The 27,793-nt window shown below is 42.5% G+C and overlaps 1 protein-coding gene across 1 annotated transcript; it reads left to right on the top strand.

Annotated features, from left to right (window-relative positions):
• Positions 1 to 52: 52 nt before the first annotated feature.
• On the top strand, positions 53 to 26,078 carry WEE2 (WEE2 oocyte meiosis inhibiting kinase). The gene is made up of 11 exons (XM_052639134.1): positions 53 to 397; positions 6,819 to 7,015; positions 8,969 to 9,020; positions 10,921 to 11,093; positions 13,098 to 13,219; positions 19,453 to 19,599; positions 20,195 to 20,302; positions 20,434 to 20,519; positions 21,363 to 21,533; positions 22,410 to 22,552; positions 25,922 to 26,078. The coding sequence occupies exons 1-11, from the start codon at positions 53 to 55 to the stop codon at positions 26,076 to 26,078; spliced, it is 1,701 nt and encodes a 566-aa protein (XP_052495094.1).
• Positions 26,079 to 27,793: the final 1,715 nt, after the last annotated feature.

The raw sequence follows: 27,793 nt of genomic DNA on the forward strand, positions 1-27,793 counted from the left end.
CGTTTCCTTCTGCTAGGCCTTCTTGCCCAGGTGGTAAAGCGCTTTGGCTGAGATGGGTGACAACGATGAGCACAAAGAACTGAAGCAGAAGTTAAACTTTTCCTGTTGTGAAGAGGATCATGAGAACAAGGGGCAGAAGGAAGCACAGGAAAGCGAGGAGGCCCAGAGTCCAACCCCAGAGAGGCCTAGAGGTCAGGATTCAGAGGCGAAGCTCACACCTCCCAGGATGCCCCTTAGTAATGAATGTGACCTCAGCGCACTTCGCGAAAGAGACCAAGCTAGTCCAGGTCAGGGTCTCGGGACTCCAGTGGCACACTCCCTGGCACACCCTGAAACACCACCAGCCCCACCAGACAAGAGCAGGCTGTCACACTGCGAGAGCCCCTTCACTCCCAAAGTAAGTCCACTATGGGGGGAGAGGGAGCCAGGCCACCTAGGCCTGTGGTTCTTCGGTTCAGCTGATAGAGAATGAGGGTGCAGTCCTAGGTGTGTGGCGGATGTGCTTCATGCTCTGTGTATGTCTTCAGTTACGTATTTGCTGGTGAAAATGAAGAGTCGAAAGCTACCAGAAAACAGAATTGTCTTGCTGTCTGTCTACTGCAAACCATTGCTGTAGGCCCCAGATAAATCTTGGATGGGGAAGACTTTCCTAGTGAAAGAATATTGGAGCTGGAACAAATAGAGGTCTATAGGCCAACCTGTACCCTGTTGTTGTTTAGTCGCTAAGTCATGTCCAACTTTTTGTGACCCTCACGAGGCTCCTCTGGCCATGGGATTTCCCAGGTAAGAATACTGGAGTGGGTTGCATTTCCTTTTCCAGGAGATCTTCCCGACCCAGGGATCAAACCTATGTCTCCTGCACTGGCAGGCAGATTCTTTACCACTGAGCCTCCAGGGAAGCCCAGCCTGTACTCTACCTATGAGAAAGCCAAGGTCTTAGGAGAAAAACTGGCCTGTTATTCAGCCAATGGCAGTGAAAGGACTGGATACACAATCTTTGGAGCTTAGTCTATTGTTCTTTCCATTATGCCAACTGGCTCTATTTTTCTGTGATTATTTACTATTATTGCCTAATACGTTTACTTCACTGTTTGAACATATATATATCTTTGCTAATGCTCTTTTCAGAAAGAAGTCCTCACCCTTTCTTGGTCTAGTGAGGAACAGGCTTTTGTAGGTGAACAAAGAGGTGACATTGATACTACTTTATAAGTTGAGGATGGCAAACAAGCAAAAGTCCCGAGAAAGCATCTTCCTTTCTTTTGCTGTGCTTGGTCTCCCGTTGTATCATGCATTCTGTTAAAGCTAGGATTGGGCAGGGGTACCTCTGATAGACTGGTGCCATGGCACAAGAGCCTTAGGCCTGGAATTAGCTCTGCTTCCTGCTGGCTGAGCTTGAGGCACTTAAGATTATGGTAATAGCATCTCTGCTTCCGATGGCAGCACAGTCACTGTCAGAGGTCTCCTTTGTACCTGCTGAGGGTGGCTGCCACATCTACCAGGAAATACCAGGCTTCCTGTCTGAGTGGTAGACAAGCTACTTTCATACCTTCATGCATCCATCTGTGGGGTTTTCAACGGTCCCGATAACCAATCAATCATCCATTTATTTTTTGAGAACCCACTGTGGGCTGGGAGCATATGGCAGTCTCCAGGAGGGGAGATGTGTCTGCAGATACCACGTGGTAGGTGATCCAGGGATGGTCAGAGTTCTCTGGGTGGATTGCTTCTCAGTGGCTGGTTAGGAAAGAAATGAAAGTAAAGCAAGTATAACAAGGTCAATGAAAGTAGGTATGGTTTTAACACTTGGAAATTAGGGGGAGAGTGGATTGAGAGCATATGGTTCTGAGCAAGAGTGGACAGGCAAGGAGGCGGCACGGTATGTGTATTTTCATCCATTCGCTGAAGACTTTTAACACCTTGATACGCTCACAGACCACCTGCTGATTAGCCACGCACTGCCTCAGTAAGCGCCTGCAAAATGGTGTGAGGCAAAAGCTCATTGTAGTTTTGACTTGCATTTCTCTAATAATTAGTGATGTTGAACACCTTTTCATGTGCCTCTTGGCCATCTGTCTGTCTTTTTTTTGACAAATGTCTATTCAGGTCTTCTGCCCAGTTTTTGATTGGATTGTTTGTTTTAATGATATTAAGCCTCACGAGCTGTTTGTCAATTTTGGAGGTTAAATCTCTTGTTGATCGCATCATTTGCAAATGTTTTCTCCCTATCTGAGGTCTGTCTTTTGATTTTGTTTATTGTTTCCTTTGCTGTGCAAAGGCTTTTGAATTTAATTAGGTCCCATTTGTTTATTTTTGTTTTTATTTCCGTCATTCTGGGAGAGAGATTGAAAAAGATATATAATAGTAAGCAATAGTAAGTTAAGGGGAGTGGTAGAGTGTGGTGAAAACTCATGGGGCATGAAGTCTCAAGACAACCAGGGAACCTTTCCAAAGAAAGCAATATTTGAGAGCAATCTTACAGAACGAGTTGGAGTTTGCTAGGAAGAGAAGGATCGAGAACTCAAGGTCGGGGGAAAAATATCTACCAAGTCCTGGAGGAAAAAGATCATGCCACACCTGGAAAACTCCATGTTATTCAGAGCAGCAGGGGTCTGGGTGTGCGAGAGGGCAAGCAGAGGGGCCAGAGTAGGTAGGTAGGTAGGTAGGAGCTTGACCAGGATTTTATCCTGAAAGTGTTGAGAGAGCCATTAAGTGGTTTTGGTCAGAGACATTGTTGAGAAATCATGACTTTCATGTGAAGGATGGAATGGAGTGGGAGAGACCAGTGAGGCAGGGCAGTGTTCCCAATAGATCTGTTGAGAAAAGAGAAGGGCCTTTTCTCAAAAAGGCCTGAGCTAGGACAGTGGTGGACTGTGGTAAGCTGAGAGATGTTTAGGAACTGGTAACTGACTTGAGGGAGGGGTCGCCGGGAAAGGAGTGGTCTCAGGGGCTGTGAGGCTTCCTGCTTGTCTGATTGAGTAGGTGGTACTTTGAATCAAGGTAGGTGACATTAGAGGATGTAAGGGTTTGGGGAAAGAGATATGGTGTCAGTTGTTCGATACATGGCTCTACACTGCAGGAAAACAACCCCAGTTGGAGAGCTATACTTGGATATCACCGGCATTTAGGAAGCTGTTGAAGCCATGGGTGTGTTTAAGTTTATGTAACGTGTCTGCCAGAGTAAGAAGAGAAGTGGTACAAGTTAGGAACTCTAGAAACACCAAGATTTAAGGGACAGAAAGAAAACAGAGCTTGGGAGGGAAACTGGAAAGCAACTGAAAAAGTACACACTTTATGAAAAATATAGCTGGGATCACGATCAGAGGAGAGAGGCCAGGGTGATGGTACTTGGTGATGTTATACTAAACATAGGCTTCCTGGGTGGCTCAGTGGTAAAGAGTCAACCTGCCAGTGCAGGAGATACAGCAGCTGTGGGTTGGATCCCTCAGTCGGGAAGATCCCCTGGAGAAGGGAATGGTAACCCACTCCAGTATTCTTGCCTGGAAAGTCTCATGGACACAGGAGCCTTGTGGGCTACAGTCCATGGGGCCGCAAAGAGTTGCATGTGACTGAACACACAACACACATGTACTAAAGACAGGGATGCAGAGCGAAGGAGGGTTGGCTTAATTCATCCTTGCTGCAGGGACAGGACCAGAAATCATGTGAAATGACCAGGTCACCACAAGGACTTCCTAGCAGAATTATCTAGATATAGAAGAGTTTCCTTAGGAGGTAGCAAGTTCCCTGTGGCTAAATGCATGGAACACTAGTTGATGACTAGTGTAGGAATACTGTAGCAGGGATTCAAGTGTCAGGAAGCTAACAGTTGGTTCAGTTCAGTTCAGCCGCTCAGTCGTGTCTGACTTTATGCGACCCCATGAATCACAGCACGCCAAGCCTCCCCATCCATCACCAACTCCCGGAGTTCATTCAGACTCATGTCCATCGAGTTGGTGATGCCATCCAACCATCTCATCCTCTGTTGTCCCCTTCTTCTCCTGCCCCCAATTCCTCCCAGCATCAGGGTCTTTTCCAATGAGTCAACTCTTCGCATCAGGTGGCCACAGTATTGGAGTTTCAGCTTCAGTATCAGTCCTTCCAATGAATACCCAGCACTGATCTCCTTCAGGATGGACTGGTTGGTACTAGGCCTTAAAAGTCTTTCCCAGTCCCTGTGATGTGTGTCTTATAGGAGGTTGCCACCTTCTCTCACCATCTTCAAAAGTCAAGGAGCTATTCATCAAATTTCCTTACTTTCTTTAATCACCTGTCATAAGAGCTGCTACTTACACACTTACTTACATAGCTATACTCTATGGGACACAGTTTTACTTTCCACCTGGTCCTCTTTCCATGTTTTCAGTCTGTTTTATTTTCAAGCAGAGCTCATTTTCATCATAAATCTTCTTGAAAACTGTATTCTTTGGGATTTCAAAAGGATTACTCATAATTCTATCACTCTGGCAATAACATCTGTATTAATATTTTTCCCTATATTTTAAGTGGTGTTCACAAAGTCAGCCCTCATATTTCTGGACTAGGAATTCTGGTACTGTCTGTCTTGATACAAACACTTTCCCTTACTTTTAGCTGAAAAGTTTCTAGGCCCTTTTTGTTGTCCTTGAATTGTATCAACTGGAATTATGTGCCCTGTTCCAGGAGTGGGTGCCCGACTGCTTCATACACGACAGGTGTATTTTATTTTCTGTGATAATCAGCATCACACACACACACACACACACACACACAAAACTGTTTCAGAAAATGATTTACTATAATTCTAAATTCGCTTCCTGAATCACATTGACCATTGAGGAATACCATATTGTGTAGTTTTATTTCTTTTGAACCAATGCTCAACAGTAAACTTACAGTAAACTTATGGGAAAGTTGATTGTTGTTGATGGCTTTGAACAATGATAGCCCCAAGGTTGCTGACCCTCTGAACTCTAAGACCTATGTAGTTAGTTAAGTCGCTCAGTCGTGTCCGACCCTTTGCGACCCCGTGGATTGTGTAGTCTACTGCATCCGTGGGATTCTCCAGGCGAGAATACTGGAGTGGGTTGCCATTTCCTTCTCCAGGGGATCTTCCCGACCCAGGGGTCGAACCCAGGTCTCCCACACTGCGGGCAGACGCTTTAACCTCTGAGCCACCAGGCGAGCCACTATGCAAGCCCTTATCAGAACTCTTCACGGAGTCCGTTTTTCCTTCATTTGAAACAATGTTGGGTTACTATGTGTACTCTGTTGCTTCCTTCATTTCTGCTTCTATTAATCATTTAATGAGTATTTATTAATAAGTTCAGGATACATTCTTCGTAGACTCACATTTTAATTACCTTTTTATGTAGTGAGTCATGTTGTAACCTAGCTTCAGCTTTCACACTCAAAAGTCATGGGCAGAGACAATCAAAATGGTAGAATTCCTTTTGAAAGAGCCTCACAACACAATGGCTATAGTTAGGCACTCAGTTGTGTCCTACTGTTTGTGACCTCATGGACTGTAGTCTGCCAGGCTCTTCTGTCCATGGAATTCTCCAAGGAAGAATACTGAAGTGGGTAGCCACTCCCTTCTCCAGGGGATTTCCCTGACCCAGAGGTTGAACCCGGGTCTCCTGCACTGCAGGCGGATTCTTTACCATCTGAGCCACCGGGGAAACCCAGAGTAATTATACTGTGAGGTAATATCTTGGCCCCCGGGTCTACTACTGTCCTCTTGAATCTATAACACACCCATTCCTCTGGCTCCTGGTGCTTAGGTCATGATAGCATGCTGCTGTCTCATCATAATTCTTGGATTTCTTACCTCTGTGGTTTGATTTAATTCTGGTTAGGTTTTAGGCTGGTGCTCTTTCACTGTACCCACTGGGAGTGGTAAGTCCTGCACATTTTCCTATGGATTAGTATGCTAGTTAACAGCCCTTGCAGAGCCTTGCATCTTAAGGGCTTTAACTATTCCTTTCCAATCTTTCTACCCCATTTCATGGAGCTCCTCTCAACTGGTGCTACATTTTAAGTGGAATTGGAAGCTTCTTCCATGCTTAGTCTATGAAATCTTTCCCTTACAAAGTGGTTGTGAGCTGCTGACTAGTGGACTTCCTGTTTTTTTAAGAACTGGAATGCATCCTTCAGCACCTAGCCCAGCAAGAACCCAGGTCTCCAGAATTACAGGCAAATCCTTTACTGTCTGAGCCACCAGGGAAGCCCACGTGCTACTTAGGAGGCAACAGATATTGGAATGAATGACTGAGGGGAAATTAAAGTATACACTCTGGGAACCAAAGTGCCGGGTCTTTTAGAGTCATTTGTGTTTGTCTAAGCTTCAGTGTCACCTTTAAAAAGCTGGAGGTAGGGCTAGAACTGGTGGTCTCATAGCTGGGTAGCCAGAATCACCCAGGAGAAGGGGGTGGAGCTTGACACAAGTACAGATTGTGTGAGGGTTGTACACCAACGTGAACGTACTTACTGCCACCGAACATACTGAACGTAACATACAGGTAAGTATGGTTAAAGTAGTATGTTTTATATTCTGTGACTTTTACCACAATTAAAAAAAAACATTAGAATGAAAGTACAGATTGCTGTGTGGCTCCCAAGAATCAAGATGTCTAGAGGTAGTCTGGGGATCTGTATGTTTCACAAGAAGACTAGTCACCATGCAACTAGGTTGTACTGTACCAGGTACCCTCTAAGATCCCTTTCAACAATAGCTTTTTTTTTGGTTCAAGTGTTAACTACCTAACTGATACAGAATCTTTTTTTTTTTTTTTTTTAATTAACTCCATTCTGATGTGCCTTTTGTCATCCTCATTCAGGGCCAGGGGAGCCAGTCAATGATTTCTTCAACAGGGAAGCCTCTCCCCCGAAGCTCTAAGCATCTGAAGCTCACACCCGGCCCCTTCATCGATGAGATGACCTCATTGGCTCTGGTCAACATTAATCCCTTCACTCCGGAGTCCTATAGAAAACAATTCCTTAAATCCAATGGCAAGAGGAAAACCCGAGGCGATCTGTAAGTATCCTGTTATGACTCTTGAGAACTGGTCTTACTATTGTCAAAAGGAAAGGAGAGTGTTAAAGACTAGCAATAAACAATGTCTGTTTGAATGATACACATCATGTTTATGTATCCCCTCCTTCCTAAATGTCAGTGTTGGCTATAACCTTCTTCATCACAGAGATCCTAACACCTTTCCATAACGAAGTGCACGGTAAAATACTTTCTCTTTGAAAGAACAGAGCAGAGTAAGTGAAGATCTGACTTTAATATTAGGAAGTCGAACAGGCGGTGGAATTGCTCTCAAGGGCTCCCCTCTGGTTACAGTGAAGCTTGCAGTTGGGGAAGGTGTCGTTCTCATTTCAGAGAGTACGTTGCTGTTTTGAATTCAGTGGTATGACTGGCAATGAGAGCTACAGAGCCAGAATTCGAACTCCTCTGCAGGTGATGGAAGATTGGCTGAAGAGAAAAAGAGCGTTGCTTTTGGAGGTGCTAATAGATGCAAAGCTGACTACACTATTCTAGAAAGGTCACTCGGTGGCAGAAATTGGCTACATAAGGAGTTTGCAGATTACTCAGGGGCTTTTTTTTTTAAGTGACCCTATCCATATGTGAGGGAGTGAAGGGGTACTTGCTTTCATTTTTATTTATTTATTTTTTGGCAGCATGTGGGATTTTAGTTCCCTGATGGGGGAACCTGTGCCCCCTTTAATGAAATGAGGAATCATAACCACAAGACCATCAAGGAAGTCCCTCAAAGGCACTTCTTTATCTTCAGTGCTGCTTTTTTTTTTTTTTTTAATAGAGTGGAAGCACCTCTAAAACAGGCCAGTCTTTTGTGCTCAGATGTACTCAGCAAAATAAAGGTAGAACTAACCATCTTAAAGTCTATAGAGCATTTAACGTGTTGTGTTCTTTTGGAATCAGTGATCATATGTTAATCAGCCTTGTAGCCAGAATAGGTTTTTCTCAATACTGTTTCTTGGATCTTAAGTAAATAGGACTCAAGCACAAGTACACTGGGTCTATTCTTATTACTGTGTATTCCACTGGTTTTCAGCTCTTCAGGATTCTTTGTAAACCTGCAGAGTGAATGGATTCATCTCTCACTGAAGCTAGCAGGAAAAGACTGCTGATTTGAATTCCTGGCTCTGAAAGTGATGATGCTTTCATAAAATCACTTAATGATTCTGAGAGGGTATTTTCCCTTCTTTTTCATTGTGGTGGTGTTATTTTATAAAAATTAGAAAGTAGTATTAAATTTAAGTCACAAGTTTGCCTGCATCAATTTCTTTGTGCGAATATAATGTCCTCCATTTGCCATTTTGATCCTGTCCTTGTCCAGAAAAGAAACCTAACTGATCTAGAAACTGAAATTTTGCTTAAAGATTCCAGAATGCATCTGCTCATGCCAAAAGAGAATATCCATCAGAGACTTCAGCTTATTGAAAAGTAATTGAAAACATCTTAGCTAGGATTAGAGTGCATTTTGCTATGCCTACAGTCAGCTCGTGAGCCTAAGACAGGCCAGGCTGTGGGGAAGGCAAGCAGGGCAGGGGACGCGTTATACTGTGGGGGAGAACAGCCTTAGAGTTTCTCACATGTCCCGTAAGCTCTCTTGACTCCATATCTCAGCATACCTTGTTCTATTTGTCTGAAACCCTTTTTCTTTTCTCTTAGCTGGTTCCTCCTCATTTTTGGAATCTTAGCTTATATATCCTCTTTTTTGCAGAAAGGCTCTTACTTTCAAAATAGAGTACATAGTACTATCTAGAGTAGCCTTCATGTCTTGTTTTTAATACTGTCCTAGGTTCTTGTATTAAAAAGTTCTGTTTATTCCTGCTTCTAAATATAGACTGAAGAAGGAGAATAATTGTCTTATTTACTTGTACTGTACCCAAACCTAGCACAGTACCAGGGTCCGTAAGTGTTAATCATACATTGATAATCATTTTTTTTCCCCCCAAGTGAGGAATCCAGTCCAGGAGAAGGCAAGGGAGAACAAGGGCTGCCTGCTAAGGTGAGCACTGCTCTTTGGACCAGCTGTTGTAACACAGCCATTTCATTCTAATACCTCTTCTTTCTCCCTCCCTTCCTCCCTCCCCAAACCTTGACACTTATAGTAAATATGTCTTGCAGGTGAATTTATCTGGACTGTAATCAGGGTCTATATTCTTAGCTAGTTGTTACTTTTTCAGGCAGTGTCTAACATCTCTACTGCTGAATCATTACCTTGGACTATTCTTAAATTCAAAGCTACTGTTTCTGTCTTTGATCTGGGGGAAAGTTCTGTATTGCTGGGGTACCGAAGTAAAAGAAACATCAAGATATCTAAGGTCCAAAAAGAAAAAAAAAACCAGAAAAGTAGCGTAAAGCCAGAAGTTTATATGTAAAAAGTTTTAGCTCTTAAATGTGTCAATATTTACTGATTTTATAATGTTCAGAATCTTTGATCTAGTATCACTCATTTGATAATCTAAACTAAGAAAATAATGCCGTAAATATTACCACCAGAGATGTTTGTTTCAGCCTTAACTATAAGAGCAGAAAAAGAAAAGAAAATAGAGGAAGTACCAAATATCCAGTAATGGAAGAATGGTTAAGTAAATTAGACCATAAAGTCAGTGGAATATTAAATTGCCATCAAGATGACATGTTGGACATAGGCATGTTTTCATGATATTATAATGTTCAGTGTCCATACAGGGCAGGGAGGAGGATGGGGAAGAGGTGATATGGATAGTAAGCTGGTACTTGGTGTCTGAGATGAGGATATAAGGGAGCAGGTAAGCACTACCAGAGCCTTCAGGCCTCTGATCAAAGGTGAGGATTCCTCATGGGAAACAATTAGGTCTGTCTCATTCTATGGCATCGTTTCACAAAACTAATCTTACTGATAGAGGAGACAGAGAAAGGGCTGGCAGCTGGAGCAAGTCCAGAGGTGGAGGAAATTGAGCTTGAGATTGGTAAGGGCAAGGAAAATTATCGATCTTGCTGATGAAGACTGACTGGGCCTGGATGTTGAAAATGAAAAGCTGGTAAGAGTCAAGATTTTTTAAACATTTAAAGTTAGATGGGAAAAGTTCTTGCTAATGGAGATATTGGGAAAAGGTGATTTCACAGAGATGAATCAGTTTGAACTGAGATTCTTATAAATCTATGGATATTTCCATCATCATAGCTACTGTTTACTGAGAATTTATATGTATTCGTGATACATGTAATTTTCATACAGTATTTGAAAGGACCATGAGACATAGTTGCTCTGATCCTCGTCTGACAAATGAGAAAACTGATACACGAGTTCAGTGACTTGCTCGAGTTCCTTACCTAGAAGAGCAGTGAGTGATGTCACGGTTGGCCAGTAGGGGGAGCGGTTGCCGTAGCTGAGCACAGTCTGAAATAAGTCAATTTGACAATTTTGTTCTCTAGACTAAGGCTTTGGGGGAAGCAAACTAAAAAGTATGTTTATTGCACTTAAGATGAAACATTAGCAGCCAGAGCGTGAGAAAAGTAAACAAGAGTCAAAGAGAGGTGTTCTGTTTGGCGTCCTCCTCCAAGAGCCCGTCACTCCTTTCCGCTGAGGACAGTAGCTTTGGCTATGGGGGCAGTGTTCCCTCTAGGGACAAACATAGGGAAGAAAACCCAAACAGGAAATAATACAGAGTAAGATTTAATAAGTTAGCCAAGAGAAGTGTCGGTACAGAGTTGTATGGAAGGCTATAAAGAGCACCGAGAAGGTAGTCAGCAAGTGTGGCAGGGCGGTGGGAAAGGGGTGGTTCTTGCCACCATGAATATTGACACAGACAGACTCCAGTGGATTTGCCTCAGAAGTCTTTTTGGAAACTTAGGGAAATTGAGGGATCTAATATGCCTTAATTTTATTCTAAAATATTTCACTTTTTGCTAAAATATTTCAGAGATGTGTTTTACGAGAAACCAACATGGCTTCCCGCTATGAAAAAGAATTCTTGGAGGTAGAAAAAATTGGGGTCGGGGACTTTGGTACAGTCTACAAGTGCATTAAGAGGCTGGATGGATGTGTTTATGCAATAAAACGCTCGACGAAACCTTTAGGAGGATTATCAGATGAGTGAGTACCTTTAAAATGTACTATAAATACACACTTGGATTTAGCAAAACATTTTGAGTAAGAGCACTGATGTCATTTGCTACTTTAAAAAAGTCAACCTTACCACTGAAAGTTGTCTCACATTTGTAACCTTTCTGAATTTTCAAGATCAGAGATAAGTTATTTCCTGAAATATACCATGAGCAATTGGAATTGTGCTGTGGGTTTGTTTTTTTTTTTTCTCACGGCTTTTACTGCTGGTCTTACTACTTTTTTTTTCTAATGAATGGATTTAGGAAAGGATCTTCTGGTATCTGCTTAGTTCATCAGAAATACTACCAACCAGTGAGTTATTGTTAACTCACTGGTTATCTCTCAGTTCAGTTCAGTCGCTCAGTCGTGTCCGACTCTTTGCGACCCCATGAATCACAGCACGCCAGGCCTCCCTGTCCATCACCAACTCCCGGAGTTCACTCGGACTCACGTCCATCGAGTCCGTGATGCCATCCAGCCATCTCATCCTCTGTCATCCCCTTCTCCTCCTGCCCACAATCCCTCCCAGCATCAGAGTCTTTTCCAATGAGTCAACTCTTCGCATGAGGTGGCCAAAGTACTGGAGTTTCAGCTTTAGCATCATTCCTTCCAAAGAATACCCAGGGCTGATCTTCTTCAGAATGGACTGGTTGGATCTCCTTGCAGTCCAAGGGACTCTCAAGAGTCTTCTCCAACACCCCAGTTCAAAAGCATCAATTCTTTTGTGCTCAGCTTTCTTCACAGTCCAAGTCTCACATCCATACATGACCACTGGAAAAACCATAGCCTTGACTAGATGGACCTTTGCTGGCAAAGTAATGTCTCTGCTTTTGAATATGCTATCTAGGTTGGTCATAACTTTCCTTCCAAGGAGTAAGCGTCTTTTAATTTCATGGCTGCAATCACCATCTGCAGTGATTTTGGAGCCCCCCAAAAATAAAGTCTGACACTGTTTCCACTACTTTGTATTAATAATAAATTCAATAGTCAAGTTTGAAAAACTCCAAGCCAGGAAAAACTAACAAAAATTTAAATTTCATTCCTAGAACTAATTGTTCAAAAGTGCTTCCTTTTCACAAGGAAAACAAGTATTTTCAGATTCAACTATTGCTTTTTGTGAACTCTGGGAAATATACTAAAATGCTGAATCTGAAATTAGTCTTTGGAATTCTTCGTTTATATACTGAAATTGATTAAGCACTGCATTTTGCTTCTTTTTTTGTGTCTTGGATTTTCTATTCTATAATGGACGTCTGTCTTCAGGACTGTCCCTGTGGCTACATCATACCAGCAGAGTTTAGTACTGACTATAATTAAGGCTTCCCTGTCGTCTTGGTGGGTAAAGAATCTGCCTGCAATTCAGGAGAAACGGGAGACCTGGGTTCGATCCCTGGGTCTGGCAGGTGCCCTGGAGTAGGAAATGGCAACCCACTCCAGTGACCTTGCCTGGAAAATTCCAAGGACACAGGAGCCTGGCAGAGTACAGTCCAAGGGGTCGCAAAGAGTTGGACACGACTGAGTGACTAAGCACAGACTTAGCAACTGTCTAGCTTTCATAGGGATGGTAGAGGGCCCATCACAATGCCCACAATCAAGTCCATTTCTTGTTAAGCCCAGCAGGGTTTTTAGATTGTGAAAATTAGAATCAAAACAAGTCTGCTCCTGAGGTACTGAACACCTAAGATTCCTCTCTACATATATCCTGTTCAATCAAAAAACCGTGGGCTTGGGCCCAGGACAACCAAGGTTCTGGTCTTAGATCTGCTATCACCAGCTCAACTTTGGGCCAGTCACTTAACCTTTTAAAGGCTTCATCCTTGTCACTGTGTCATATAGAGGAGTTACAAACCTTAAATGTGATAAGATAGTAAGTAAGCAAGCAGTGAGCATTCAGCAAATGTTCTGCCACTGTGAATAATGCCTCATATCTCGCCTTTAAAGAATTTGTATGTGTATTGTTTTCAGTTTCCTCAGTGCTTTCCCATCTCTTAGGACTCTGGCTATGCATGAAGTTTATGCCCATGCAGTGCTGGGACACCACCCGCATGTGGTTCGTTACTACTCTGCGTGGGCAGAAGATGACTACATGATCATTCAAAATGAATACTGCAATGGTACGTATGTGGGCTCATATCTATGGAGAAGGAGGATTAGCTTTTAAGTCTTTGGGGAAAAAACTCTTTGCTTCCTTCTTGTACTTAATAGCAGGTATAGCAGAATCATATCTAGAAGTCTGTACTACTGGTTTGCTTGGAAGCAGAGAACTGGAGGAAATGAGTTGAGCTGGAAAGGAATCTCAGGCTTATGCTATTAGATGTTTCTTTCAAAGCTGATGTGTAGTTGGTACATAGGAGCTATCACGTCCTTCACACTTTAATACTTAGAAAGCTTTTACGCTAGTGGTTTGGATGATAAATCATCTTTTTACCATTTACTAGGTGCTCTAAAAGATGTAAGCCATAGTCTCTACTATTTTGGAGGAGGGAGTGGTAAACTTACATAGCCAACTTTTGATTAATTTGGAAGTGGATTCCTGTGTTTGGGGATTGTTCACGTTTCTTGCTGCTGCTTACTTTGGAGCTTTAAGTGTTCTCACAAGAGTAGGGGCATGGGGTGGGGTGCTGGGACTGAAATCTAGTGATTCAGATACATCCTCGTAGGTCCTTCAGGACTATGTGTACATAGTAACCAGTAAAACTTTTTTCTGAGCTACTTAAATCACAAAGCATGGTCCTTTGGATTAACATATTTCCAACTCATGATTTAATAGTTCTTATCTATAATTAAAGGGTTATATAACAGCAGTTATGTATTGTTATTCTTGGAAATGCATTTTTATCAAAATGTCTAGTGATATAGTAGGAAAGAGCTATCAATTGGATAGAAGCTCATCATTGTTTTAGGATACATCCACATTTTGTAATACGTATTTTAGCCCCAGTAATTTGGAGAAGGAAATGGAAACCCACTGCAGTATTCTTGCCAGGAGAATCCCATGGATGGAGGAGCCTGCTGGGCTACAGTCTATGGGGTCATGAAGAGTCAGACACGACTGAGAGACTTCACAATACTGGATAATGGCATCCCCTCAACATATACACCTACCCTGAGTTTTTTTTTTTAATGGTGCAGTCTGTCTGTGGGTAAGTTTAGTTACCACCAGACAGACTGGCTTTTGAGGACAGTGATCAGTGATAAAGCTTCAACACTGTATACATGATTACTTTCACCAGTAGGTAAGTAAATAACATGAGATGCTAGAAGCATAGAAAATGGTACACATATTCTACAAAATAATAATTTGGCATCTTCCTTGTTATTTCCTAATAGCCTGATTTTCCCATAGTCTTACTTGTGAACTTCATGAGTTTTTTTCTTTAATAAGCTCAGCCAAAATCCCTTTTTCTAATAGTTTCTTTGGGTTAAAACAAAATGGACCCTTTCCTTATACTTGTGATTGAGTAGTTGAGACCTTGTTTTTAATCATCTTCTCTTAATTTCTTCTTATTATAACCTGAGGGTCCCTATTCTTTTTTTCTTCCCTCTCTCTATAGAGAAGATTGATTTTATTTCCATAACATTTACCTATTAACAAAGATAATATCAAATTTAAAAATCAGTCAATAAAGCAAAATTAACTAATTTTAACCTGTGGGCAATGTAAAATTTTAACTGGGGCAATGTAAAAGTTTCAAATTTTCAAAAAGAATAAGATGAAGCAATCTATTACAAAATCATCTCATTCTTTTCAACATTTGAATATCTTCTTCGGGCTTGACACTGTATTAAGCTCCCGGGTACAAAATCCTGTGGAGTGAGGTAAGTCCTTACTTCAAGAAGCTTTATTCCATTTGCTCTCTTATAATGAGCACAGAAAGTGGCCAGAGAGGGGGAATGTGGGCAAAGGTAGCAGGGAGTGTGGGATGGGCCTGAGCTTTAGAGTCGGCAGACTGGAGCTCAAAGCCCAGCTCTGTCACACAGCTCAGTTGGTAAAGAACCTGCCTGCCATGCAGGAGACCCCAGTTTGATTCCTGGGTGGGGAAGATCTCCTGGATAAGGGATAGGCTACCGACCCCAGTATTTTTGGGCTTCCCTTGTGGCTCAGCGGGTAAAGAATTTGCTTGCAATGCAGGAGACCTAGGTTCGATCCCTGGGTTGGGAAGATCCCCTGGAGAAGGGGAAGGCTACCCACTCCAGTATTCTGGCCTGGAGAATTCCATGGACTATGCAGTCCATGGGGTTGCAAAGAGTCAGACACGACTGAGTGACTTTCACTTCACTTCAGTTCTCTCAGGATCACTGAGTCATCATTTAATCTCACTGAGTAAAGAGACAGTAATATTTACTTAATGGAGTCATTTGAGAAATTAGCAACAGTGTGTGTCAAATGCTAGCACATCATTAAGTCTGAATACACAGTAAGAACATGGTAATACTTGCTATTAGCATAGCCTGAGAAAATGTCATGAAGGAGCTAAGACTTGAACGAGACCTTGCAGGAGGATTCCTTGAGCTCATGGAAGCAGAGGGAAGATCAGCATGCAGGCTGGAAGCATGGTACTGGGCTTGCGTCTGGCCTAGTAGATAGAAAGGAGACTAAACAGGACTGAGCTGACCCCTGTAAGGACGAAATCAGACCAGCAAGGTGAAGTGTGGGAAGCCTGTAGTGGGCGTTGAAAGCCAGGCAGCGAGTGTGGACTAGATGTAAGATACTATGGGAAATCAGTGTTTGTTCATTGTGGTGCTTCAGTTAACTTCACTCAATACTTGTCAACTCAAACGTAACTGTGATTTAGCAAAATCTAATTCACATACATTGAACCTTTCAAATGTGAACTGATAATGGAAAATAAAGCATGCCCTTTTGTGGGACTTCCCGGGTGGTGCTAGTGGGTAAAGGACCCCGCAGGCCAATGAAGGTAGACGTAAGAGACATAAGTTTGATCCCTGGGTCGGGAAGGCCCTCTGAAGGACGGCTCAGCAGCCCACTCCAGTACTCTTGCCTGGAGAATCCCACGGACAGGGAAGCCTGGCAGGCTGCAGCGCATAGGGTCGCACAGAGTTGGCCACATGCAAATCTTGTTTGTCGTTGAGGATAATCCATGTTGAGACTTTTCACGGTGGTGCTGGGGGTCTAGTCGCTAAACGGTGTCACACTCTTGCGACCCCATGGACTGTAGCCCGCCAGGCTCCTCTGTCCGTGGGATTCTCCAGGCAAGAATACTGGAGCGGGTCTAAGTAAAGGATAAGAAATCCAAAGTGTGTGTCAGGTAGCCGGGGCTTCTTTCCCTCCGCCCACATCCTCCCCTTCCTCCTCCGTCTCACCTCTTCATCCTATGCCCTGTTTCCCAATACTCACCCTTACCCACCCATATCGACCCAAACCCCTCTACCCAGCCTCTCATAGCAGTCAGGCTGGAACATGCATGGTGACAGTTTTAATTTCAATTATAAATTAGATGAGGTAGATAACATAGATTTTAACTGTGAGAGACTAACAATCATCTGATTTCCCCCTTGTCCCTCATAAATCCTGAACCAATCACAAGTTTCCACCCTCTCCACCACCCTAGCCAAGGTCCCCTACAAGGTCACCTCTGGGCCAGCCTCAGAAATCTGAGGTCTCCAGTAGCCGGCTGATTCTGCAACAACCAGGCTTCTAACCGGCTCAGTGCTGGATAATTCCTCTCTCCCTGTGTGTGTGCGTGCTCAGTCGCTTCAGTCATCTCCAACTCATTGTGACCCTATAGGCTGTAGTTCCGCAGGCTCCTCTGTCCATGGGATTCTCCAGACAAGAATACTGGTGTGGGTTGCCATGCCCTCCAAAGGGGATCTTCTCGATTCAGGGATCAAACCCGTGTGTTTTACATCTCCTGCTTTGGCAGGCAGGTTCTTTACCACTAGTACCACTGGGGAAGCCCAATCTCTCCCTAATCACAGTGTTTTCTTGTGACGTCTTCTGGCATAGAAATTTTACAGAGCACGATCCCCTAGAATACTGGTCTCACATTTGCTCAAGTGATATGACATCCAGAAGTTGGAGCACCATGAATACAGGTTATATTTTCCCACCAGATAAGGGACTATTTTCTCAGCAGAAAAGTAGGCTTGTGTGGTTGGCAGCAAAGTAGCATAGTGAGAATACAAAAACATAAATAAGACGTGCTGTTGAACTGTTGGCCTGCTTTTTGCATTTCATTGTCAGAAGGTATTTGCTATTTCTTTGTTTTGGCATCTGTTAGGTCTTATGAGCAGACAGGAAAACAAGGATATATTTTTCTGAAGTATCTTTTCTCCTACCAAGTGGGGCGAATGCATTTATCTAAAGGAAGGAATTCAGCAACTCATGTCACAAAGATGGTTTGAAAAGAACTGCCCAGGAGCTGGCCATATTCCTCCTAAGGCACCTCCTAAGGCACCGAGCCAACGCCAGGGGCTACCTTGGGTTACGGAGCTAAGGCTTCAGTGCAGCCAGGTGGATTAAGAGGGATGAAGCTTACAGTTCATTCAGTATTGCTATGTCTGTAAATGCATGAAAGTGAAGTGAAACGTGTTAGTCACTCAGTCATGTCTGACTTTGCGACCTCACAGACTGTAGCCCGCCAGGTTCCTCTGTATGTGGAATTCTCCAGGCAAGAATACTGGATGGGTAGCCATTCCCTTCTCCAGGGATTGAACCTGGGTCTTCCGCATGGCAGGTGGATTCTTGACCATCTGAGTCCCTGGGGAAGCCCCCTGTCAATGGCTACTTCTTGTTAATACTGTTTAGTAAAGAACAGTTCATTATGCTGCTCTACAAGAGTGTGTGGACGATCAGTTTTAGCTCGAGCAAAATAAGGATATTCTAATACAATCATATGAATGAGTACTTTTCAGTAACTTCTGTTCTACAGTTTTATCACTGGCTAACTTTAACACTACCTATAGAGATTCTAAGTAATTGAAAGTGCTGCGATCACTGGTCCAGTTCCCCTTACTAAATACCCATCACACTTCAGGGGATTAGAAATCCCTATACTTATAATCTAAAGGAACATATTAAAGGAATGCTAAGTAACTCACGATGCTTATTTCTTTCCATGCATTTCATAGGGGCCTTCACTTAGTCTTTTCCCTCTGTTAACCAGGATAGACATTCAGTTCAGAAAATACTGATTACATGACAGACCATGGGACAGGAAGGATGAATGAGCTGTGGGCCTGTCCTACAGGAACAGCCAGGCTAGTGGAGACCCAGGGGCTTTGATGCAACCTCCCTTTTCCTCCATCACATCTCATAAACTCATCTGCAAACTTAGCCTCAAGGTGGCTTTGTTTATAACAACCCCAATGCACTCTTGACTTATTCTTCCTTTTTAATGTCACCTACAGTTCATAAATTCTTTCCTAAGGACATTTCCAGGGAAAAACAAAAACCTTCTATTTAGCCCCCCCCTTTTTTTTGGTTTCTGAAAGGTGCTGAATTCTCCGTTCTGAATTTATTTGAATGTGGCAGTTCAACCTTTACATTCAATTTTACATTAGAGAGTTTTAAATATAGATTTCCTTAAAAGTATAGTTACCATCTCAGACCCTACTGTTCTGATACACACCTGAAGGGGGGATTTACAGGCCTTATAACTGATGGGGGTCCCAGAATTCTCTAATTTGACTGCGGAGGCTACAGACAAATGCTAATTAAGGAATCAAAAGGTTCAGAAGCATTCTAATACCTTAGGGCAGGGGCATCTGAGGTCAGGTAGTCAGATGAGCTCAGGGCTTATCTTTTTATTGACAATAATAATAGAGTTGATAAACACACACAGTGGCTCAAAGAGGGTTTAGGTGTACATGGAGGTTTTATATTTTCTTTGGGTCAGCCATCATTAAATGTTCTTATTTCGTGATATATGTTTTAATGGAAGGAAACTTGAAATCAATTACATTAAAGTTACTAATGGCCTATAATCACTAGCTTGACACCAACATGAAATTATTCATTAATACCATAGTAGCTATATGACTAGGCCTGACTGATCTTCTGTTGATAACAAGGTGAAGCTTTTTAAATGTTAGTTGGGGGCATACTCAAGGCAATAAAGCCACATATTGGCTACCTAGGATATAGCATTTTCTTTTTCCTCTTTAAAGGTCCTTAATTATTCTTTCCATTATGTCTGTGGTATAGACAGGGAGCTGATATTCTGTCTATGGGAGAGACATAATATCACACCGACACTGAAGCAGTTGAGACTTGTTTGACTGAGTTCATTCATGAGGAATGTATTGAATATGTACTAGGCTTTTATGTATAAGAGTCACACCTTTTTCTCTCACTCGGTGGGGCTATTCTGTTGTTCTTTCCTAGGTGGGAGCTTGCAGGCTGCAGTAACTGAAAACGCAAAGTCTGGCAATCATTTCCCAGAGCCCAGACTCAAGGACATCCTTCTACAGATTTCCCTCGGGCTCAAATACATCCACAACTCCGGCATGGTGCACCTGGACATCAAGCCCAGTCAGTCCAGCTCTCCTCTGCTCCTCTGGCCGTGTTGAATTCCTTCCCCATTGTTGTCAGAATCTGTGCCTACATGACTGTCAAAGAGGCTGTTAGCTGGCAGAATCCCTCCACGTCCCTCTCCCCCTGCCCACATTTCAGTCAAACAGCTTTAACTACTTTCCCATTGTGCCAAGAGGACAGAAAGAAAAGACTCCCAGATAGTGAAGCCCAAGTATGAAAATAAGTATTGAATTTACTGCATAGATAAGAGACTCCATCCTGACTGTTTACAGCTAGTGGGTTAAAGCACTCATTCATGTGAAATGCAAGGAAATGTTGTTACTATCCTGTGTTGTTGATTATTTCTTTGTTTTGAGGTCACCAGCCTCTTCAAAGAGGTTTGAGGTTTAAGTTCCACTGAAATAGGTATTATCAATCGCTGAGCTGTTTGGAAGTAGTGTGAGAGATTCCATGGAAGAAAAGAAACCTTGGTAGTCTTGTTACCTGCACACACAGAAGAGGAGGATGATTGAAATGTCATTTACAGAAAAGAATCTTTGAGGTGAAAAGGTTTAGGAATCATTCCTTATGACAGTTCTACATTTTTTTTCAGGTAACATCTTCATTTGTCATAAGATGGAAAGCGACTCTCCTGTAGTCCTGGAAGAGGCTGAAAATGAAGCTGATTGGTTTCTCTCTGCTGATGTGATGTATAAAATTGGCGAGTCTGTTTTGTAACTTGATTGGTATACTTTTATCCTACAAAATGTATGCTGATGACTCTAATCCATTTATTCCAGTTTTAAGAAAAACATGCTTTGAAAGACCTCTACTTCTTTTTTCTTTTTTTAGGTGACTTGGGTCATGTGACATCAATAAGCAATCCCAAAGTGGAAGAGGGGGACAGTCGCTTCCTGGCTAATGAGATTTTGCAAGAGGTATAGATTTGGGGAACAAAGGGTTTTTAATAGTCCATTGAAATGTTTGCAAAGAGGGTGGCTCAATCAATGGATTAATCAACATTTTTGCTGTTTTTTTGTAAAGTTCTTTTGCTATTTCTAATATTTTTTAGAATTCTTAGCATTATGAATTTCCTAGCAGGAAGGAAGCCTTTATTGGTCCAACCCAACCTTTATTATGAGACTAGCCTTTTGACAGCACCACCAGCCTTGGTCACTGAAATGGCCTTCAGTTATTGCTCATGTTTTAACATGTCTATGAGTCTGGCCTAGGAAGGATATAACTTTCTACAGGATGATAGTTGGGGGAAAAAAGAGGAGTCTTTCCTCTTTATGATCAGTCAGTCTAAGTTTCAAGCCTTTTTGAAACTGAGAGAACAAAAGAGTGCTGAGATTCTGCCTCTGACTCTTGAGGGCAGCATATTTTTAAAAAAATTTTATTTAATTTTTAATTGGAGTTTAATTACTATACAATATTGTGATGGTTTCTGCTATACATCAACATGAACCAGCCATGGGTACACATACGTCCTCCCCCTCCTAAGCTGCCCTCCCACCTCCTTCTCCATCCCACCCATCTAGGTCATCACAGAGCACCAGCTTTGGGTTCCCAGGACCAGGGCAGTATTACTCAGGTGGATTGATGCCCTGTCCTCTGTCTTCTCTAGAAAGAGACTACTAACCATAGCAGATATGACCTGCCCACTGTGTCTGTTTAAGGTCGTGTGTGTTCAAGCAACTCTCTCTTACCAGTTGTATTTTAGTCTAGACTCGCCTCACTTGGCAAACTAACCAGCCTTCTTGTCTTCTTCTGTTTTGAAGAATTATCAGCACCTCCCCAAAGCAGACACGTTTGCCTTGGGGTTGACCATCGCGGTGGCTGCAGGAGCAGAGTCGTTGCCCACCAACGGCACCGAGTGGCATCACATTCGTGAGGGGAACCTTCCAGACATTCCTCAGGAGCTCTCCAAGGAATTCCACCAACTACTCAAGGTGCTGTCTCTTGTGAAGAAAAGATGGAAATGTATTTTTTTTTTAATGTCTTGGCAAATAGATGTCCACCTATTTCTATGTGTAAATCGTCCTTAGAGTTAGTTGATACTTATACTTACTGAGGAGCTCAGTGTTGGTCCTGTGCTAGGTAATAAGTCTATGCTAATTCATTTAATTCTCACAACAGTCCAGAAGGTGAATATTGCTATTCCAAATGCCAGTAAAGGAAGACTCAGTTTCAGCAAAGTGTTGTGACTTGCTCAAGGCTACATACTAAGTAGTGGAGCGGACTCTGAACGTTGCTCCTCAAATGGAAGGGTCAGTGTTTTCTTCATTATTTGACACTAATTGCTGTTTACAATGAGGTATTTTCTACTGTATTCCAGTCATCTTAGGCTCTAGACATCCTCTGAAGACAAAGGCTGTAGGAATACTGTCATGGTGGGATATCCTTAATTAATTTTAAGTGAAAAATGGACACATGATGGAAGTAAGTGAGCTGAACTAGCAGTTGGGTAACCCAGGTTTTAGTCTTGGTCCTGTCAATAACTCGGACAAGCCACTTTATCTCAGGACCTCAGTTTCCTCTGTTGAAAATTAAGACATTAGACTAGTTCATCATTCAATCAGCTTTAAAAGAGGATACTTGAGAAAGTCAAAGGTATGGATGATGGATGCTATCACATAAGGATAATGATATCACATAAGGATTCTGTCCTGGGTGGAGCTAAGTTTTCATTTACTTCTTTCCTTTGCACAAAGGAGAATTGAGTTACAAAAAACCCACCAGCAGAAGCTGGGTTGGAGTTGGTTGGGTGGGGAGATTTTCTCAAGAATGAAGCTTCTATTTCCTCCCTTTTGGTCCCACCTCATCAGAACATGGTCCACCCTGATCCAGCAGAGAGACCGTCTGCAGCAGCTCTGGCCAAGAGTCGAGTCCTCTGTCCCTCCCTGGGGAAAACAGAAGAACTTCAGCACCAGCTGAACTTGGAAAAGTTCAAGACAGCCACACTGGAAAGGTAGATTTTTGGATGCTGGAGTTGAGGAAGAACCTATTTATGTGGTACTCACAGTGACAACCGGTCTGGTGTATCTTCTCTATGGATTCAAGTGGAATCTAATATTGTGACACAGAGGCTCCTGCTCACAAAGAGGGGCCCTGTGTAACAAGGGGATGGTTGCTCTGTGAGTAGACAGCTTGAGAGAGACAATTCCAGTTAATGCAAATGATTGCAAGGAAATACAACTGGTAAAGAAAAATTAGGATTCTAAGTGACAACAGTATTCAAGTAACTGGTAGATGAGTACCCAAAGTAAAATAACCATAACTAAGGTGGGAAGGGACCCACTCGGTTCAGTCCAGTTCAGTTGCTCAGTCTTGTCCGACTCTTTGCGACCCCATGAATTGCTGCACGCCAGGCCTCCCTGTCCATCACCATCTCCCGGAGTTCACTCAGACTCACGTCCATCGAGTCAGTGATGCCATCCAGCCATCTCATCCTCTGTCGTCCCCTTCTCCTCCTGCCCCCAATTCCTCCCAGCATCAGAGTCCTTTCCAATGAGTCAACTCTTTGCATGAGGTGGCCAAAGTACTGGAGTTTCAGCTTCAGCATCATTCCCTCCAAAGAAATCCCAGGGCTGATCTTCTTCAGAATGGACTGGTTGGATCTCCTTGCAGTCCAAGGGACTCTCAAGAGTCTTCTCCAACACCACAGTTCAAAAGCATCAATTCTTCAGGGTTCAGCTTTCTTTATAGTCCAACTCTCACATCCATACATGACTACTGGAAAAACCATACCCTTGACTAGACGGACCTTTGTTGGTAAAGTAATATCTCTGTTTTTTAATATGCTGTCTAGGTTGGTCATAACTTGTCTTTTAAGGAGCAAGTGTCTTTTAATTTCATGGCTGCAGTCATCATCTGCAGTGATTTTGGAGACCCCCAAAATAAAGTCTGCCACTGTTTCCACTGTTTCTCCATCTATTTGACATGAAGTGATGGGACCGGATGCCATGATCTTTGTTTTCTGAATGTTGAGCTTTAAGCCAACTTTTTCACTCTCCTCTTTCACTTTCATCAAGAAGCTCTAGCTCTTCTTTTGCTTTCTGCCATAAGGGTGGTGTCATCTGCATATCTGAGGTTATTGATATTTCTCCCAGCAATCTTGATTCTAGCTTGTGCTTCATCTGGTCTAAGATTCCGCATGATGTACTCTGCATATAAGTTAAATAAGCAGAGTGACAATATACAGCCTTGACGTGCTCCTTTCCTGATTTAGAACCAGTCTGTTGTTCCATGACCAGTTCTAACTGTTGCTTCTTGACCTGCAAACAGATTTCTCAGGAGGCAGGTCAAGTGGTCTGGTATTCCCATCTCTTTAAGAATTTTCCACAGTTTACTGTGATCCACACAGCCAAAGGCTTTGGAATAGTCAATAAAGCAGAAGTAGATATTTTTCTGAAACTCTCTTGCTCTTTTGATAATCCATGGATGTTGGCAATTTAATCTCTGGTTCCTCTGCCTTTTCTAAATGTAGCTTGAACATCTGGAAGTTCACAGTTCATGTACTATTGAAGCTGGCTTGGAGAATTTTGAGCATTATTTTGCTAGCGTGTGATATGATTGCAATTGTGTAGTAGTTTGAGCATTCTTTGGCATTGCCTTTCTTTGGGATTAGAATGAAAACTGACCTTTTCCAGTCCTGTGGCCACTGCTGAGTTTTCCACATTTGCTGGCATATTGAGCACAGCACTTTCACAGAATCGTGTTTCAGGATTTGAAATAGCTCAACTGGAATTCCATCACCTCCACTGGTTTTGTTCGTACTGACGCTTCCTAAGGCCCACAGGATGTCTGGCTCTAGGTGAGTGATCACACCATTGTGATTATCTTGATCATGAAGATCTTTTTTGTATAGTTCTTCTGTGTATTCTTGCCACCTTTTCTTAATATTTTCTGTTCCATACCATTTCTGGTCTTTATTGTGCCCATCTTTGCATGAAAATTTCCCTTGGTATCTCTAATTTTCTTGAAGAGATCTCTAGTCTTTCCCATTCTGTTGTTTTCCTCTATTTCTTTGCATTGATTGCTGAGAAAGGCTTTCTTCTCTCTCCTTGCTATTCTTTGGAACTCTGGATTCAAATGGCTATATCTTTCCTTTTCTCCTTTGCCTTTAGCTTCTCTTCTTTTCATAGCTATTTATAAGGCCTCCTCAGACAACCATTTTGCCTTTTTGCATTTCTTTTTCTGGGGATGGTCTTGATCACTGCCTCCTGCACAGTCACAAACCTCCTTCCATAGTTCTTCAGGCACTGTCAGATCTAATCTGTCTATAAGATCTAATCCCTGCAATCTATTTGTCATATCCATTGTCTCAAGTATACTTAAGTCCAATTTCTTTTGGATACACAGTCCATCTTAGAATGATTAGCTTTAAAATCTGCCCCCCCCGCCCCCCCCGCCCCAGATAATTTCTTGGCATTGAGTTGTGGAAACTCTAATGAAGACTTTAGTGAAGTAATCCTTCCTTGTAAGCAACTTTCTAATAATCCTTCCTAATATTTTTTTTTTTGCTCTATTTCTGCTAACAAATAAAATACAAATATATATGCTGTCACAGGACTATAAGTATTCCTTAAGGTGTGGTGTGTATATCTGTGAAGCCAGACGTGGATGTACAGGTGTGTCATCGGTCATTACCGGTAGTGAGCACCCATCATGGAGATGAGGCAGATGCCTTGAAATTGTCTAGACCAGGGGCTGGCACACTCTTCTGTAAGACCAAGGTAGTATTTTATCCTTTGTGGGCCATATGGTCTTAGCTATAATGACTCAGCTCTGCTGGAGTGATGTGAAAGTGATCAGAGGTCATACAAAAATGAATGTGAATGGCTGAAATCCGGTAAGACTTTATTTACAGAAACGGGTGGCAGCCCAGATGTGACCCATGGGCTGTCCTTTGCTGACCCCTGTAGAGTCGTCTCCTTATTTCTCTTTAATTTTAAAGACCTTTTATGCCCCAATCAGTAGAATTCTGGAGAAGGCAATGGCAACCCATTTCAGTACTCTTGCGTGGAAAATCCCTTGGACAGAGGAGCCTGGTAGGCTGCGGTCCATGGGGTCATGAAGAGTTGGACATGACTGAAGCGACTTAGCAGCAGCAGCAGCAGCAGTAGAATTCAGAAAGGCAAACTTGCAATGTGTTGAGGCACTTGTGTGCTAGCCCTTTCTAAAGATAATCACAGGAGTTAATTTTCTATTCTGTGTATCATTCATGCTTGTTTCTATAAATACTGAAATAAAAAGAAAAATCTATGCTGGTTTTGATCATAAATATCATCTCTAATTTAGGACTGAAGAATGTCCACTTTTCCTTTTTCATTGTCAGGGAACTGAAAGAAGCCCAGCAGGCCCAGTCCCCCAAGGATGGCCACAGTGTCCCCGGGGTCTTTGAGACCCCCACCAGGTCAAGGAGTGCCAAACGTCTGGTAGGAGGAAAGAGTGCCAAGTCTTCAAGCTTCACCTCGGGGCAGATTTCCCCATAAGAACGTCTCTCCCAACAACTTACTCTCTATCCTCAAAACAGATACTGGCTGTGTCAACCTTTCTCGTGTAAAGGGAGGAACTAACAGACATGGGAGGCTGAAGATTTCAAGAGCCACCCTAATTTAGCATTTTCAGCCAAGATCCTACAGCCACCAAGGCTTCCTAGCAGCAGTGGTGGCAGGCACTACCATTAGCAGCCATTTTTCTTCTCTTGTTAAGTTCCTACCACCACCTGTCAATAGCTCAGTGACTTCTCAGATTTGCTGATGCACAACGGGAAAGCATGGGCCTTTGAACTGAAAGCAGCCGCCCCCCACTCCCCGCCAGCCCCTGCAGCCTGTGGACTACGAGGCTGCCTACCTACCTGCCTACCAACCAAGAATCCCAGGGACTCTTCTGGCACACAGAAAGAAAGTCAATTTTGTTTTGAGTTGAGGTAGCATTTTTATAAGAAAGTATGCCTGGATTTCAACAACACTTCCCAGGCTAGATGATTTTATTCCTCAAAAAATTCTCAGTTGCTTTGAGTGAGTGATTTTCCTACTGTATTCTCTGAATGGATGAATGGAGACAATCCCTTTCTCTGATACTGTTTTTACAAATTAAATGACTTCACTATGTGAGGTAGGTAGAAATAAGAGTCTATGTGACTTGAAATTCCTGAACTGGCTATTAACTTTTGAAAAAAAAAAACACTGGCTAGAGCGTTTGAGGGAAATCTGATATGGTTTGTTGTCCCCCAATCTATTTGCTTTGACTCTCTTGTAACTGTTATAACGGGTTTTGATTTTTGAGTGTTACTAATTTCTCCTGGATTTTATGAAAAGTTGGCTTTGCTTCCTGTGATTTTATCCTATTTTATCCAAGTCCTTTACTCTGTATATATATTCAAAGGAATAGAATGTTTGTAAATAAAGTTTTTTTTAATCTTGTCCAAAGCCAAATAGGAGTAAAGCACTCTTCTTTGTAAATATGTAACTAACAAAGAATGAGAAATTCATGTTGGAAACCACAGTAGGTAGGAGAGAGAATTTAGTAGGCTAGGGGTAACAGCTCTTGGCTTTAAGGCTCAGTTTCACAGCCTTCACAGCTACTAATGGCCAGGCTATGACACAAAATCATGTTGGTCACAAAAGCATTTGAGAACAACTAGTTGTGTCTTTTAATGATGTTACTCCTGTTGTGGCTTGTAGGCTTTTTGGCTGCCTTATTTTCTTCTTTTCCCTTAATTTTTAAAAGCAAATTAAGTTTTAAAAATTGAATAAACCAGTGAACAAACCGGAGAAGGCGATGGCACCCCACTCCAGTACTCTTGCCTGGAAAATCCCATGGATGGAGGAGCCTGGTGGGCTGCAGTCCATTGGGTCGCTAAGAGTCTGACACACTGAGTGACTTCACTTTCACTTTCATGCATTGGAGAAGGAAATGGCAACCCACTCCAGTATTCTTGCCTGGAGAATCCCAGGGATGGGGGAGCCTGGCGGGCTGCCATCTATGGGGTCGCACAGAGTCGGACACGACTGAAGCGACTTAGCAGCAGCAGCAGGCGCAGTGAACAAACCATCACATCATTCTTACGTTTTGGAGTAGCAATTTCTTCCCTGCAATTAAATGAGGTATAGTGCTCTGTACTGCCCATTGACATTTGTAAAAATTAGTCTTTATTCAAGTTTTTTTTTTTTCTGTATACACTTGTGTATTTTATTTTTTATTT

This window comes from Budorcas taxicolor, chromosome 4 (assembly GCF_023091745.1).
Source record: "Budorcas taxicolor isolate Tak-1 chromosome 4, Takin1.1, whole genome shotgun sequence".
Classification (NCBI taxonomy): domain Eukaryota; kingdom Metazoa; phylum Chordata; class Mammalia; order Artiodactyla; family Bovidae; genus Budorcas; species Budorcas taxicolor.

What these genes read in the sequence shown, in the direction of transcription:
- WEE2 (XM_052639134.1), top strand. Translation starts at nt 53, where the DNA reads ATGGGTGACAACGATGAGCACAAAGAACTGAAGCAGAAGTTAAACTTT. An exon ending in AGAGCCCCTTCACTCCCAAA is followed by an intron (nt 398 to 6,818) that starts GTAAGTCCACTA and finishes ATCCTCATTCAG; the next exon opens with GGCCAGGGGAGCCAGTCAAT. An exon ending in CTAATGAGATTTTGCAAGAG is followed by an intron (nt 20,520 to 21,362) that starts GTATAGATTTGG and finishes TCTGTTTTGAAG; the next exon opens with AATTATCAGCACCTCCCCAA.